This window comes from Manis pentadactyla, chromosome 13 (assembly GCF_030020395.1).
Source record: "Manis pentadactyla isolate mManPen7 chromosome 13, mManPen7.hap1, whole genome shotgun sequence".
Taxonomy (NCBI): Eukaryota; Metazoa; Chordata; class Mammalia; order Pholidota; family Manidae; genus Manis; species Manis pentadactyla.
Window position 1 is genome coordinate 4,999,291 of NC_080031.1, and position 15,914 is coordinate 5,015,204.

The 15,914-nt window shown below is 54.5% G+C and overlaps 1 protein-coding gene across 2 annotated transcripts; it reads left to right on the forward strand.

The window, feature by feature from the left end:
• Positions 1–522: 522 nt before the first annotated feature.
• Positions 523–12,793, forward strand: IL10RA (interleukin 10 receptor subunit alpha). Of its 2 annotated transcripts, none has more exons than XM_036919888.2 (7): positions 523–682; positions 2,699–2,813; positions 3,397–3,581; positions 4,471–4,640; positions 5,212–5,362; positions 6,842–6,963; positions 10,229–12,793. In XM_036919888.2, exons 1-7 carry the CDS (start codon positions 628–630, stop codon positions 11,117–11,119), a joined length of 1,689 nt encoding a protein of 562 aa, XP_036775783.2. In that variant the 5' UTR covers positions 523–627; the 3' UTR covers positions 11,120–12,793. The 2 variants fall into 2 exon arrangements, with proteins under 2 accessions (XP_036775783.2, XP_036775784.2); XM_036919889.2 differs by having other exon boundaries at positions 4,471–4,622.
• Positions 12,794–15,914: the final 3,121 nt, after the last annotated feature.

A 15,914-nucleotide genomic window follows, 5' to 3' on the forward strand; every position in this document is an offset into this window, starting at 1 on the left:
GAGAGCCGTTGTGGGCACCCCTCGGAAAATATTAAGTTAGGTACAGGGCTGCTTGCCTAACCGTTTGGTTTAGCGCAGAGCTGTAAACACCAAGGTCCTGGGGCAACACCGAGAGTTGCACACGTGTCCTAGCACACGTGTCCTGAGTGCGTGGGACAATCTCCTTCCCTTAGTGTGAGTGGCCCCCACAGCTCCGATTTCAATCCTATTCGCTTGGTTAAATCGGTTCTGACACCACCCCACGTTCCACACCCAAAGGAGGGAGGCTGTCCCTCGCCATCTGCTCCCCAGCGCGAGCGCGGGCACACACACCCCTCCAGGCTGCTCGGACCCCTTCCCGCAACCGCCCTAGGCCCCTAAGAGCGGGGAGGGGAAGTTGGCAGGAGCTCCGCATCCGCCCCGGGGCCGCCCTGCCCCCGCATCCTCCGCACAGCCCGGCCCCAGCTCCCCGGCACTTCGGCCTCGGGGGCGGGGCGTCTCGTGGCCCCGCCCTATGACGCAAGTCTCGGGGCGGGGCGGCCGGGCAGCCAGCCGGAGCCTCCAGTCCCCGCAGGGCAGAGCTGCGGCTGGAAGCGCGCTGCCGGCTCGGGCTCGGGCGCCTTCCGCGGAGGATGCGGGGCGCCCAGCATGGTGCCGCGCCTGGTAGTGCTGCTGGCGGCGCTCCTCGGCTCTCGCGCGCAAGGTAAGGACCCGGCGCTGCACCACCCTCTCCGCGCCCGCCCCGCGGGGCTGGGGTGTCCAGACCCGGCTCCCGCCCCGGCCGCCCCTCGCCCGTCGTCGCCCCTACATTAAAGTTCTGCGTCCCACGGAGAGAGGGACACCCACTATCTGGCTCCTCCCGAACACCCCTCATTCTGGGTCTCAGGCTCACCCGTGTGGAAATGAAGGAAAACCGGGGGCGGGGTTGGGGGAGGGACGGGAAGTTGAACGAAGTTGAACTCCCAACTCTGCCCACCCCTCCCCCTGCAAGCCATACATTTAACCCTGGCTTCTTTTTTTCTGGTTCAAACGATGGGACTGCCCTTCCCTCCCGGGAATGACTTCGCACCCCTCCCAGCCCTCCGCTTCACCTGTTTCTGCCCCCTGCCCCCTCGTCCAGCCCCGCTCTTCTCCCCGATGATCGCCCATCACCCCATCCGACCATTCCTGCGCCTGCTTTGGCCCCTCGTGTGCACCCCCCTCCCTGCGCCGACCCCTTGGCCCGGGGGGGCTGACCCGCCGGCCGTCCTGGAAAGTCTACGCAACGCCCAGGAGAGGGAATGAAAGGGCCGGGAGCTCAGGGAGCGAGAGCAGAGCCAGGGAGAGCGGGGCTGCAGCCGCCGCTACCCGACGCCGAAACACACAGTAAAACACGCAGTCAGCCACTCACATGATCGGAAGCCGAGCTGGGGACCGAGAACCCCACACCGCAAAGGCCAGCTTCATTTTCTCACTTTCCACCTAATGTTTTGAAATCAAGACACGTACTTGAGAATTGAAAACAGTACAAGAAAGCAAGCAAAGGACAGGGACAGATGTGCTGAGTGAGAATGACAGAAAAAAGGCATTATTCGAGAGATGATGAGAAGTTAGAGAACAAGGGAAGCCTGAGACCGTTGCTGTCAGAGACATGAAGGGATAGAGTCAGAGAGAAGAGGAACTGACTGTGGGTACATTGCCCTTGATTGGCAAGAGTCAGAATAGATGTATGTATTTCATCCTTACAAATGACAGAACAGGTTCAGCAAGGTTAAATAATATTCCCAAGTCACACTGGCAACTGCTGGTGTGAGGCTCCTGAGGGTGGAGTGCCCCACAGTGAACAGTGTGTGTTTGGGGGTGAGGGTAGGAGTGCAGGAGATGGAGATGGGCTTGGGGATTCAGTGTCTCACCTTGGGGCCAGGGGTGCTGGTTCTTCGGGAAATGTCCTCAACCCAGCAGGGGCCAGAGCTGCTTCATTCTGTCTATTCTTATCTCGGGCATCGTGTTGTAGGTAAAGCCCTTCTAGAAGCTGGGGAACGGGGCAAGTGCTCCACTTGGCACTGCCCTGGAGACCTGTGAAGACAAACAGGCAGATGCCAACAAGCAGGAAATCTCTGTACCCAAAGAACCCCTGAGAGGGGAACTTGGGCTGGGGCTGGGGCCAGGGTGGGGACCAGGGGTGGGGATGGGAGCAGCCGCTGGGATGAGGCTGGAGCCGGCAGGGACCGGGCAGAGCCAGGGACTGGCTCCTTTGAGAGCTCGCTGCAGACACACCGCGGCCCTCAGTCCCTGCTCTCCCGTCTGGGATGCCTCAGGCCCAGCTCGGCTCTGCTCAGCCGCCACTTCTGCTTCTGATCACAGATAGCACAGGACCGTGATTTAAGGACACAGCATTAGCTCTAGAATCAGACACTTCTGGATTCAAGAGCCCACGGTGCCCCTTACTAGCTCCATTGGTCTTGGGCAAGTCACTTAACCTCTCTGAGCCTCCATTTCTTTTCCTGTAGCAGTGGGCTCATAAATGCCTACCTCGAGAGCTGTCGTGATAATTAAGTGAGACGATATATATAAAGTATTTAGCAGATTGCCCACCTCATAGTAAAGTGCTTAATAGATGGGAGTTGTTGAAACGTTTGCCACCGTCCCCGTCATCATTATTGATGCTATTGATGAAAAGTTGGGAGTCGCTTTCTGCCGTTAAGAGAAAGGGTAATGACACTCTTCTCCCTGGGGACAGAACTGCCCCGCCCTCCATCTGTGTGGTTTGAAGCAGAATTTTTCCACCACACACTCCACTGGATGCCCATCCCGAACCAGTCTGAAAGCACCCTCTATGAAGTGGAGCTCCTGCGGTAAGGAAAGGGGAAGATGGAGAAAGGAGGGAGGTGGGAAGGGAGGGTGCGGGTTCATCTCCTTCTAGTCCTCTGGCCCTGTTACTGAAGTGATGCCAGGAAGGACCCTGGCATGTTCCCATCAGCTGGCAAGTACTGAGTCTCATACATGTCGAGCAGTGGGCTAGGAGTCCTGGGGTGAGAAGGCCGAGGTACGGCCTTCACCCTCAAGATTTTTCCACCTTGTTGGAAAAATAGGAAAAGTATCCATAATACAGTTGGAGAACCAGGAAACCCTAAGGACCGCAAATGTAGCTGGGAAGGGAGAGAAATCAGGTTGCGCTGCAGACGGCAGCAAGTCTTCCAGGGGGAGATGGGATTTCGAGCTACTCATATTCCCATCTAAGAGTCTTCTAGCCCACAGAGATACTGATACACGGCCCCAGAACCAAGGGAGATCTTGCAGTTAGATGCCCTCGACTGGAGGAAATACCCTGAGGGCTATACCACCGGGGAGCTTTCTCTCCTGGCCTCTTGCTTTCCTTGCAAAGAGGTAGTTTTGAGCACAAATTCCTCTACCAGTCCCTCTGCTGCTATCTCCCAGGTATGGAACGGAGGCCTGGACGTCCGTTCCCAGCTGCAGCCAGACCCTGGTGCTGTCCTGCGATCTCACCGTGGCGACCCTCGACCTGTACCACAGCAGTGGTTACCGAGCTAAAGTCCGGGCAGCAGATGGAAGCCAGCACTCCAACTGGACCACCACCCAAACCCGCTTCTCCATGGATGAAGGTGCCTTTCCTTCCCTGGGCCTAGAAAATGGTTGCTGGGGCCCCTTCCAGCTGGAAGCTCTAGTGGAGAACTTCACTCTCTTCCCGTAGCTTGCCAGGCCAGCCCGGCTTCTGAGCCAGGGACCTGCTTGCCCAAATCACTAGTCAGGACTTTGGAGAAGGTTTAGATGAAAATAGCCAAGTTGTTCAAGATCTAAAAGGGAACTGGAGTTGTTTATCCTACGGAAGAGAGGCCCTGGGGTGCATTGGGGCAGCTGAGTCATGAGGGCCAGGCCTTTGTACTTTAGGGTTCCAGGAGAGGAAGTGAATCTGTCAGCACTCCGCATAGGGCAGTGAGCAGTAGGCAGAATTTGGATCAGGCGCTCCCCCTTTAGGGGTGAACTCCCAATGGTCAGCGTGTGAGGCTTTGAAGAGCCAAGGTGCTATTGATGAGAAGTTGGGAGTCTCTCTCTGCAATTAAGAGTAGAGGGCAACCCACAAATTAGTGGGATTCTTCCCTTCCACAGACTGGGACTGACCATGCTTTGCGTGTGTGTTGAGCCTGCTCTACAAAATTCAGAGTCAGAACCAATAGTCTGGATGGTCATTGGCTTCCAGATGCCTGCCTGCAGGCCGGGGCTCAGCTGGCTACAGAAACATTGCTTGGGGAGTGTGTTTAAAATAAATACTTCCAGGCGCCCAGCCTCAAAAATTCAGATTTAGTGTGTCTTGAGTGGGCCTGGGACATCTGTGTATTCACCATGCTCCTCAGGATGTCCTTACATTCTGCTAGGTTGGGAAACCTGGGGCCCAGGTTTTGGGGTGGCAAAGCTGGACCCCAGAGGCTGGCGTGGGTGGGGTGCCAGGCCCTCTCCAGCCTGAAAGGCTCACAGACTTGCTTCCCTCCTCAGTGACTCTGACAGTTGGTAGTGTGACGCTTAAGAAGCACAACGGTTTCCTCCTTGGGACAATCCAGCCCCCCAGGCCCAAGGTGGCCCCTGCAGGCGACACATATGAAAGCATCTTCCCAAACTTCCGGGAGTACGAGATTGCAGTTCGCAAGGTGCCAGGAAACTATACGGTATGGGGCCCCCCAGGGTTGCAGGACTGGGCTTCCTGGGCTCCCCTATCATCTTTCATGCACCCCTGGGGATCTTGGCAGCAGAGTAGAGGGAGGTCTCAGCAGCAGAGGGGGGAGTTGAAAGACCTCAGCCCTCAAACCTATGCTCCTGCCTAGTGGCAGGGAACATGCTGCCTACTGGGTGGCAGGCATCACACACGACATTGAATAGCTATTGTTTCTGGTCCCCTTGCAGTGGGGAATGAGGCTCCGAGAGGCTATGTGATTGCCCAAGGACACCCCAGCAGTGGGAGATGTAGAATCTGCAAAATCCATCCTCTTTCCTCTCTGCAATGGTAGATTACAGCCCCTTCTGGGAAGGTCTGCAACATCTGTAAAACATTCCTTTTCTCTTTTAATACAAAATAAATCACGTTACTCCCAAAAGACCTTGGGCTGCATTGGTAACATGGGGTTTGTTATCTTAGAAAAAGAACACTGGTCACGTGTCTCGAAAAACCCCTCCAGCTGGCAGCTTCCAAGTGCCATGAAACGAGGCTGTTTTGTTTATTGCTGCTGTCGTCTGTTTCAGTTCCCAAACAAGAAGGTAAAACATGAGAACTTCAGCCTCCCAGCGCCTGGACAGGAGGGAGAGTTCTGTGTCAAGGTGAGACCATCCGTCGGCTCCCGACTGAACAAGGGACTGTGGTCCCAGGAGGAGTGCTGCGTGCTCGCCCCACAGTGTGAGTCCAGTAGGGCTTCTTCTGGGAGGGAGGGGAAAGATGGCATCGCACAACCCCAAAAGTATCTGTGGAGGGCTGCCAATGCCAGGCAGTGTGCTGGGGGCTCCCCCACACAGCTCTCCGTCCTCATGGCCCTGTGAGGGAGTTCCGATTATCCCCACTTTAGAGATGGGGGAACTGAAGCTCGGTGCATATAAGCACTTTCCTAGGACGTGGCGGCAAAGCCATGTCCCCTGATTCTGCAGATGCTTCTGTTTGAGCACAGCTGCACTTCCCAGGACCCCCGACCCGCACCCCCACAGCCACCCTCAGTGTGTCATGTCAGTTCCTGTCTGTCACATTCCTCAGCTGTCCTTTCTTGGGACTGGGGGTACACAGGGCCTTCTCCTTACCCTCAGAGAAAGCAGAACTGAGCTGACTCCTCCTGCAGCTCCTAAAGTCAACAGATACGTGCCAGGATCTCAGGCAGATGCTGGGAAGGGACGGCTGGGGAGGGGACATAGGATATGAAGGTCACAGTCCTGCCTGTAGGGTCTTACCATCTGGAGAGACAGGATGTGCCCAGAGGAAGCTGTAACTAGCACCTCAGAATAGCCTATGTGCCCGATGAGTCATGCCCACAGGTCAGTGTGCCGGGAGCTCCCAGTCCAGGGTGGGCAGGTTCCGGCAAAGATGGTAGTGATGCCTTACATTTCTACAACACATTTCGGTTAACGAAGGATGCTCACAAGCTCACTGTCATTGAAGCCTTGCTCTCATTTAAGCAGAGTAAGGCACCATGTGTGTGTCAGGCAGCCAAAGAGCTTTTTCAACATTACTCACTGATACAAGAATTAATTTTGTATACAGGTCTGGGTTCAAATGTCGGTTTTACCACTGATGTGGTATGTGGCCTTAGGCAAGTTACTTAAACTTAGGTCTCAGAATCCTAATCTGTAAAAAGGAGATAATAGTATGTACCTCCGAAGGCCATTACACGGATCTAATAATGAGAGTCAAGGACTTGGTAGATGTTAAGTGCTGTGCATTTCACAGCTATCTTATGGGGTAGTTTTTTCCCATTTTTATAGATGGGGAAACTGAGGCTCAGAGAGGCTGAGTACTTTATCTACAGCTTCACAGCTAAGAAGTGGTGGACCTAGGATTTGAACACATATCTGGCTGCTCCCAAAGCCCATGTTCTTCCCCACTGTCCCATCCTGTCTCACCGTCCATGTGCTGGAGTGTGAGTTTGGTGCAGAGAGCTGGAAGCAGAGTCAGTGTGTCTAGTGAGGAAATCCTTCAGGGCAGATTGGAAGGCCAGACAGGGATTCCCAAGAACCTAGACACGCCTAGAGCTGTGGCCTGGAGGTAGGTTGGGAGGATGGTCACCTGGGCCACTCACCAGGTGGCTCCTAAGAGTGGCTGCAGGATCCCCGGGGAAGCACCACTCCATGTCCCTCAATGCCAGGCTACAAACACACCTCTCTGGGCCTGCAGATTTCACTGTGACCAACCTCAGCATCTTCTTCACCTCCGTCCTGCTGCTCAGCGGAGCCCTGGCCTACTGCCTGGCCCTCCGGCTGTACGTGCGGCGCCGGGGGAAGCTGCCCGCGGTCCTGGTGAGTGTCACAGGGAGGCCTCAGCCCCGTCCTTCCCGGCCACACCACGAGTCGGAGGCCGGGCACTCTCTCCCAGCCCTCCATTCCCCCAGCCCTGACATCATCAGGGGGTGCCTTCGTCACACACTGTGGGGACAGAAAGAGGACTTGAACACAAAACCCGGAGCTGAGAACGTTGCCTTCAAGGGCTCAGATAGCACACATACTGAGTGCCCCAAATCCCGCATGTCCTTTTGTTGCTATTTACTGGTAATTGGCCATGGACCCGCCCCTCTATGCTGGTACTTCTAGGCAGGTATGGTTATCCTTTTTTACAAGTAAGGAAACTGAGGCGTAGAGAGATTATTACATGCAGAGCGTCACAGCCAGCAAGAGTCAGGATGGAGCCGTCTTTCCCAGCCCCAGCGGCTGGCGATGAGGGCTCTGGTGGAGGAGCAAAGGGCTGAAGTGCCAGCCCTGGGCTGCCATCAGAGCGGGAGAGGAGATGCGGAGGGGAGGGCTCATGGAGGACACTGGCATCACCACCCCTTCCAGACGGCCCCCTTTTGCTGCACAGAGCTGAGCAATGTTGCGTTCGTGGTAAGCCAGCCTCCAAAACTCCACTTGGCACACTGAACAACAATTCCAAACCTCAACCTGCCTCTGGCCTGGGAGTCAGGCTGCTCCACGGCTGCGCCCCACATTCTCTGCAGCGGGCATTGCTGTGATGGTCGGGGGCTCAGCTGGGAAGGGCCCACTGCATCAGGGAGGCAGAATGCCCAGGAAAGCTCGCAGCCAGAAGGGTACCTGCTAGAGGGATCCCAGCATCTCTAGGAAAAGTAAGGAGAGCAAAAAAGACCCTCTGGAATTAATATGAGTAAGAAATCCAGGAAGTGAGGAAGCAGGGAGAGAAGAGGAAGGGGTGGGCCTGCCTGGCCTAATTAGGGCCTTTGTCCAGAGGAAAAGGAACTGCATTTCCAGCTCCTGGGAAGAGAGGTGTGAGCCAGAGACCGGGCAGGCAGCACCTACAGCCTTAGGGGATAATAAAGGTCTCCCTTGTGTCTAGCTGAACCGTTAATTGCGAGAGCCCTTTCTGGGTGCTCTGGGGCGAGGCCGTGCCACCAACACAAATGACCACCTTTTAAACAAGTACTTTGAACATAGCCTACATGCAGGGCCCGCAGCTGGGGTGGGTGTGGTTTACAGATGCGTATGCCACGGGGCCCACCTCCAGGGCTGGAGAACCAGGAAGCAGAGGGGTAGGAGAGGGCTGGTCCTGGTGCACTGGATGGAGATTGTCAGGCATCAGGAAAAGCGTCTGGGAAGAGGGTAAATGAGGTGGCAGTTGAGCTACAGTTACTGAGCACCCTTGCCGTGCAAAGTGTGTGTGGGATGTAGCTGATTAACGTGGCCCTGGTCCCTAAGGGTTTGGAACAGCCTGGCGGGGAGGGGGCGTGGCCAGTGTATGAACTAGTCACTTTAATGCAAATCAGTGAAATAGACACAGATGCAAAAATGCCAAAGGAGATACCAAGCAACCTCTGGTTTTTGTTACGTTTGTATGATTGAATCAGAGTTAAGTTGTCCTTGAGAGGTTTTTCCTCCCGAAGATAAATACAGCCCAATTCCCTGCTTCTAGAACCATGATCATGACTGACTACATGAATAACTGACATACACAGAGCACTTTCACATTCATTCGCTTGTTCCCATTGATTAGCTGCTTGGAACTGAATCTGTCAACAGTATATCAAGTTAAGTATTATTGGGCAAGTAAGGATCTCAAATCAGGACAGCTGAGTACAAATACTAGGTTTGTTCTTTGCTGCTGTGGGACTTTGGACAAGTCATTTAACTTTTGAGGTTCAATTTTCTCCTCTAAGAAATAGATAATAAAACTGCTTTAGAGCATTACTGGAGAAAAATTCAATTCACCAAATATTGAGTACTTTCTATGTACCAGGCACCATGCTAAGCACTTTACATGCATTAACCACAATGTGAGGAGGTAGGTACTGTCATTATTTCCATTTTACAGGTGAGAAACTAAAGCACAGAGAGGATAAATAATTTGGCCAAGGAGACATGGCTGACAAGCAGCAGAGCTGGGATTTGAGGCCATGAAGTCTGGCTCCTAATACACATCCTTAATCACCAATCTGTGACATTAATAGGAACTCAGCCAATAAGAGTTGCATTAGAGTTATCACATACAAAGGGAATGAAGGCAGATGTGCAACAGTGAGTCAGTAAGTCAGTCAACAAACCTTATGAGTTCCTGCTATGTAGCAGCTCAGCAGAAAACAAATTTTTCACAACTCTAGTAACTAAGTGCTCAGGAGAAGTAAACTCAGCTGACGTGGAGAGTGTCCAGTCCACTGCTTTAGCTGGGGTGATCAGGAAGGCCTCTGTGAGGAGGAAACATCTTATCTGAGACCTGAATGATAGGAACAGAACCACACAAAGTACAGAGAGGAGTATTCCAAACAGGAGTAGCATGTGCAAAGGCCCTGAGACAACACTGAGCTGCTGTGTTCCAGGGCAGAAAGAGCACCACTGTGCCTAGGGCAGAAGAGCAAGGTGGGGAAAGGAGTTAAGTGACTTCCTGGGACCCTTGGCAGTGAATGGGGAGCAGGTTCTTGTCAGCTGCTAATTCTGTGTTTGTTCCACTGTCCCACATGCAGCCACCCTGAGCTTGTGTGAGTCAAAACCCAGGGAGAAAAGAAATTAATTTGGTGTCTCACATCCAGCATTTAAAAAATTGAAATAGGATAGGATAGGATAGGGTAGGATAGATTAGATCATGGTGCTCAGGTAGTAGTGATAAATATTATTTTGTGAAACTGGTTTCAATTATTTATATGTGAGTTATATATTTATAGGCTATTTATATATATGGATTATTATGTAACATGTTTCTTATCATAGCCAAAAAAGCTTGGAACACACTTGTCGGATAGGTGCCGCCTGCTCTCAGGTTGGGGAAGCACCGCTGATGGGGCCCCTGAGAACGTTCAGGCTCCCACTCTGCCTGTCATTCCGGCTGGACTCTGAGGACACAGGCTGCTTCTGTGTCTGGCTTGAGCCAACCTGGGAGGTGCATTAGGAGGAAAGCTCAATTCGGAAATGAACCAAAAAGAGCTTGTGGCAGTGTGATCTGGGCTCCGGTCCCACGACGGAGCAATACCTCCTTGAGCCCCGCCCCTGGCCCCCTGACCTCGCCTGGCCACACTGGGGTGGATGCCTGCAGGCGCCTCCCCACCTCACTCTGCTGTCTTCTCTCCAGGTCTTCAAGGAGCCCAGTCCCTTCAGCCTCATCAGTCAGCTTCCCTGGCCGGAGGCCAGAGACGCCATCCATGCCCTGGATGAGGAGGCCCTCCCCAAAGTGTTCCCAGAGCTGAGGAACTCAGAACTGCACGGCAGCACAGACAGTGGCTTTGGCAGCACCAAGCCATCCCTGCAGACCGAAGAGCCCCAGTTCCTCCTCCCTGCCCCCCAGCCCCAGGCCAGGGGGACCCTGAGGCAGGGGGCAGCCCTGGGGCTGGAGAGCAGCAGCGACAGCACGGACAGCGGGATCTGCTTGCAGGAGCCCAGCCTGAGTCCCGGCCCGGGGCCCGGCTGGGAGCAGCAGGCGGGGAGCAACAGCCAGGGCCTGGACGACAGTGGCATCGGCCTAGCCCAGAACTCTGAGGGGCAGCCTAAGGACGCACAGGGTGGCTCAGCCTTGGGCCACGTCAACCCCCCAGGACTGGAAGGGCCTGGGGAAGAAGACCCAGCCGTGGTGGCATTCCAGGGCTACCTGAAGCAGACCCGATGCACAGATGCACTGGAGGAAGACTTGTCCCTAGCAGAGGGCCTTGGCCCCAAATACAGGACGTGCCTGGATGCCGAGGCAGGGTGGCCTCCACCAGCCCCGGCAAAGGGCTATTTGAAACAGGACCCCCCAGGAACGACTCTCACCCCCTCAGGGGCCCCAGCGGGACAGTGGAACCAACCAGCCAAGGAGTGGCCGCTCCTGGGCTTTCCCAGCGGCGGCGACCTCGGAGCATCTGACTGGAGCTTTGCCCGGGATTTTGGCACTCTGGACTGTGGGGCAGCCCCAGGTGGTCTCCTGGGCAGTTTTGACTCAGACCTGGTCACCCTGCCATTGATCTCTAGTCTGAACTCGAATGAGTGACTCAGGCCAAGGGACCACTTACGATCTCAGCCAAGCCCTGCCCGGACCACGGGAAGGGGCCCCAGGGCTCAGAAGTAAAGCATGAGGCCAGTCAGGGCACTTCTCTGCCAGCCCAACAAGGGGCTCAGGTGCCCAGGGCAGGGGGAGGCTGCCTTGATAAACTAGAGCAGGGTGCGTGGGTGGCACTGGGGTGCTCTGCTGACAGGGCCCTATAGACAGGCTTGGGAGGGCAGAGCAGAGACCTCCCTCCTCCTTGGAACTCTTCCTGTGTCCTTTAAGGATTGGTTGCTCAGGGCAACCATGGGGTTTTCTGGAGTTGTGAGGCCACCAGGCTGAAGTCAGCTCAGACCCAGGCCTCCCGCTTAGGCCGGCCACATGTCAGGGCCTCCAGCTGGGTGGAGGGCTGGGAAGATGGGGGCTTCAGGGCCTTGCTGCAGGAGTATTTCTAGGTGGAAGAAGGACGGAGCAGAGACCAAGTTGGATGTGTGGGATGGTCAGCGCTGGCCATCAGCCTGGGAGCGCACATGGCGAAGCCCCCTTCTGGCAGTCTCTGGCAGGGAGCTGCCTGTCATGAGGGTCTCAAGGTGCGTCTGCCCTCGTCAGCCAATCATCCATCACTATGGAGCCATAGGGGGATGAAGCCCCCAGTGGCCAGGCCACTCACTATGCCACCTAGCTGTCCCCACCATCCTGCTAACAGTACCAGAGAAACCATGGTTGATGGTATTGGTCAAGACTCAGCCCTTCAGGTGGCCTCTGAGCACCAGCTCTTTTGCCTCAGAAGGTCAGGATTGGGACTGCTTACACCCAGCTACAGGCCCACAGGACATGGCTCTGGGCTGGGATCCCCGCTCTCTCAGTGTCCAGCTTGTCCCACCACTTGTTGGAGGGCCTCAGTTATCCATCTATGAAATAAGAACTCAGTCTTTGGCAGGCCCTCCATGCTGGGTGTTAACCAAGATGGCCGCTGGGCCAGGAGGAAGTGGACAGCAGAGCCATGAGCCATGTCTGCACCGAGCCAGCCTGCTTCTCATGCTGAGCGCGGACATCTAGCAGCAGCCCGTGGTGTCCTGCTCAGACAGCTACCAGACGCTGTGCCCAAAAAGGACATAGGCTTTCCCACAGTCAGTTTGAAATCTGCTAAGCCAGTTTCCAGTCTGTGGGCCAGGAAGCTGGGAGGAGTGACAGGCCTGGGGTGTGCCCCCTGGAGTTCTCCATTGGCCCCGCATCTCTCTGTGGCATGCCAGTAGGCATTCCAGCCAGGGAACCAGTCAGAACCCCTCCATTCTGCCAAAAACCTCTTAGGTGCCAGTCCAATAACTGAACTCCCTCTGGAAACTCAGGCTTGAGGGCTTCCTCAGGGTGCCCTTGAAGACTTATTTATTTTGTTCATTTATTTATTGAAGAGGCAGCCAAGTACAGTGAAAGAATTCTGAGTGTCCCCAGAGTCTTGGAGTTCCAGTTCTGACTCCACTGTTTGTAGCATTGTGTGACCTTGGGAAAGTCACTTTTCCTTATCTGTAAACTGAGGAACCTCAGTTTCCTCATCTGTAAAACTAGAAAACAATGCCTGCCTTGTTTAATTCACAAGGATGTGGAGGTGGATCAGATGAACACAAAGCTCTGTAAATGAGTGATGATATTTTTTATGTCAATAAATTGTCGGGACAAGAATCTTGTGAAACCAGTCTGATTTCTGATGACACAGTGGCCAGTTGAGGACTTAAGGTATCGACGATAAGGAGTAAGATGTTCCTGGCACTTTAAAGTAACAGGACTGAGCTCAGGCGCAAATCAGAACCAGATAGAAGTCACGCTAACATTTACAGTCTGCCACCTTATCCTAAATTCCTGTTTCCTCCCGTCTACAACGGGAATAACAACTTCTCCTGGGGATGTCGTGAGGTTTTAATGAGATCACGTATGAAATTTAACATGGTGCCAGACACATGGCCCTGCATGCATCAATTACGGTTATTGGCTCTTAAAATGGCAAAGGGAAATGGAAAGTTATTCCTGGAAGCAGGTGGAAATGGAAGAGATCATGGAAATGTATATAATGAAAGAATATGTAGAGGGGTTCTTTCCAAAGACTGAAGAGGAAATGGTGGAAAGTACAGTGCAATGGTTTGGAGCTGAATTCTGACAGCCGGAAAGGGAGACCTTGAAGGCCCTCTTTTCCAGGAAGACAGCAAACCGGACCTCCCTGGAGCCCCACCGCCTGCTCCCCTCGGCCTAGAGGTGCGTCCCAGCGGTGCTTCTCATAAGTGCGGAAGCCGTCCGCACGCCGTTCCAAAAAGCAGCCTGCTCTTTCCACGAAAAACCACGTGTGGGTTGAACCTTTTTCCCCAGGCTCAGCCCAGCAGATAGAGCAAACCCAGGGCCCAGCGCCTGAATCTCTGGTGCACTTTGCTCTTTGTCCCAGTCCAGGTCCTCAAGGAGGTGACTGGGGACACCTGGTCTCTTTTCCTCCGTATCACCCCTGCCCCTTTTCACTATGAAAATAATGGGTTCTTGGGAAGTGCTGATTCTATCATCTTCAGAGAACTTGACTAATATCACACGTTTGGGACCTCACACTGCTGCCCTGGGGGCCTCCTTGTCCTATTGGTAGGACTGTGGGGTTGGTCACTTCCTCCTGGAGATGAGTGTGGAGATGGCTTCTGCCAGCAAGAAAAGGACCCCTGGGGCAGGCAGGCTGGATGAAGACTAGCTGAGAGGTGAATATAAACACTCAGAGCCTTGGGAAGAGACCAAACGCGGAGAGCTGGAGGGACCCGGCGGAGGGGCTCTGGCTGCTGGCATGCCTGCTCTCCTTCTGTAGAAGGAGTAGGCGTTTGCACTGGGTCTCCTCTGCCTTAAAGCTGCTCCCTGCCTGCCAGCAGCCAGGGCTGCAGGAGAAACTGAGTCCTTCCCAACAGCCAGGCGGTGGGACCCTTCCAGGCTTCTCAGGAATTTGGATTAAAGTCCCCAGCAGAAGGTCCCATTTGTTCTTAAACTGAGTAATCTCCTTTTGGGCTTTCCCAGGCTGAGGAATGTGTGATTCTGCGTTACTGTGAGCTAATGGAACTTCCTCTTAGTAAGGAGAGAGGGGAAATGGGCCACCATTGACCGAAGAGGAAATTCTATTGAACTGTGTTTTCCCAACTTCCTAAACAGCCATAGTCTAACAGTCTGCCTTGTCTTCCACCAAAGATCTCTATGCCTCCCCGACCCACCCCCGGTGCACACCCGGTCACAGAAAACAGAAGCTCTAAGAAGGCACTCACCCACAGAGCGCACACCGCCCGGCGATGGAGGTGCTCTGAGCCCCGCACGCCAGGCAAGGGAGCTGCAGGCTCCCAGGCTCCCACCTGAGATGGCAGGAGGGGTAACCTGGTGAGGCAGGTTCAAGCAGTTAGGGCTGATTTCATCAAGCCTCAACCTAAAGGACACGAGTTGGTGGGAGGCATGACTCATCCACGTCCTGTAGTGCTCATGAGTTTGAGGGTTTCTTCTGCTGCAAATTCATAATTTAAAGTCAAGTGCCTTTTTATTCTCAACCCATAGCACCTTTCCTCACCTTCACCTTGATCTCAACTTCACCTCAGCCCATAAACATTTGAGAAGGATGGTGGGGCCCAATGAACGCTCTGGCAAGGGAGGGCTGGGTCAGGTGAAATTAGTGTTGTGATAAGACAACCCTGGCTGAAGCTTTAAGGAGTCAGAAAGGACAGGGAGGGGTGCAGGGAGGGCTGACTGGAGCCGTCTGTAGTCAGCATTTCACTTCTTCCAGAAACCTGTTATTAAGCATCTACAATGTGACATGGTGCCCAGCCCTGGGTCCCAAGTGGTGAGCAAATGAGGCATGGCTTCATGGAGGATGTCATCCAATTATGAAGAGAATCATCAGGCCAATTAGGAGACTCACAAATACATGATTGCAATCACTGATAAGTGAAAGAAAAGAAACTAATACTCCACACGAGGGACGCAGGCAGGAGGCAGAGAGGCTGGGTTGGAGGCTGTCTTAGCCCGGGCTGCTGTCACAAAGGACCAGAGACAGGGGGTGGCTTAAACAATAGACATTTATTTATCACAGTTCTGGAGGCTGGGTGGTCCAAGACCAAGGTGCCAGGGGATTCGGTCCTCAGCTCGCAGAGGGCCTTTGTCCTCACATGGAGGGGAGAAGGGAGGAGAGGCACTCAGGTCTCTTCCTCTTCTTAGAAGGACACTCGCTCCCTGCTGGGGCCCCACCTTCAAGACCTCATCTGACCCTGAGCGCCTCCCGAAGGCCCCAGCTCCGGACACCATCACGGTGGGGAAGGGGAGGCGGTGCGTTCCGGCTTCCATGACCGGTCAGCCAAGGACAGGGCCCTCCAGGGTTGGCAAGGCAGGCCTGGCACCAGGGGAGGGCTGAAGCCTGGGAGTTTCGGATGGGAAGGGCTTTGTGCTCACTATGACCTCCCAGGGGGTGAGCCCACAGCCAGGGTGCGGAGCTGAGGACACGGACATGGACAAGACCACCAAGTGCCCCGCAGCCGGCGTGCAGCTGGATCCGTCACCAGCTCAAGAGAACCAGGCTGCCACCCCTTTGCTCTTCCAGGGACAGGAGCCACAGCTGTGCTTGCAGACCCCAGCCAGGAGCCCCGCCGGGGCCATGTTGTTCCTTTGACAACCACAGCCCATCACAAGGGTGCAGCTGAAGGTTTTTAGTGAATCAGCTCATCTGTAGGGCTGGCGAGGCTCTGGAGTGGGCATGGGCAGGGGTACCTGGTGAATGACTGGCAAAGGTCTGGGTGTACAATGCCACCCC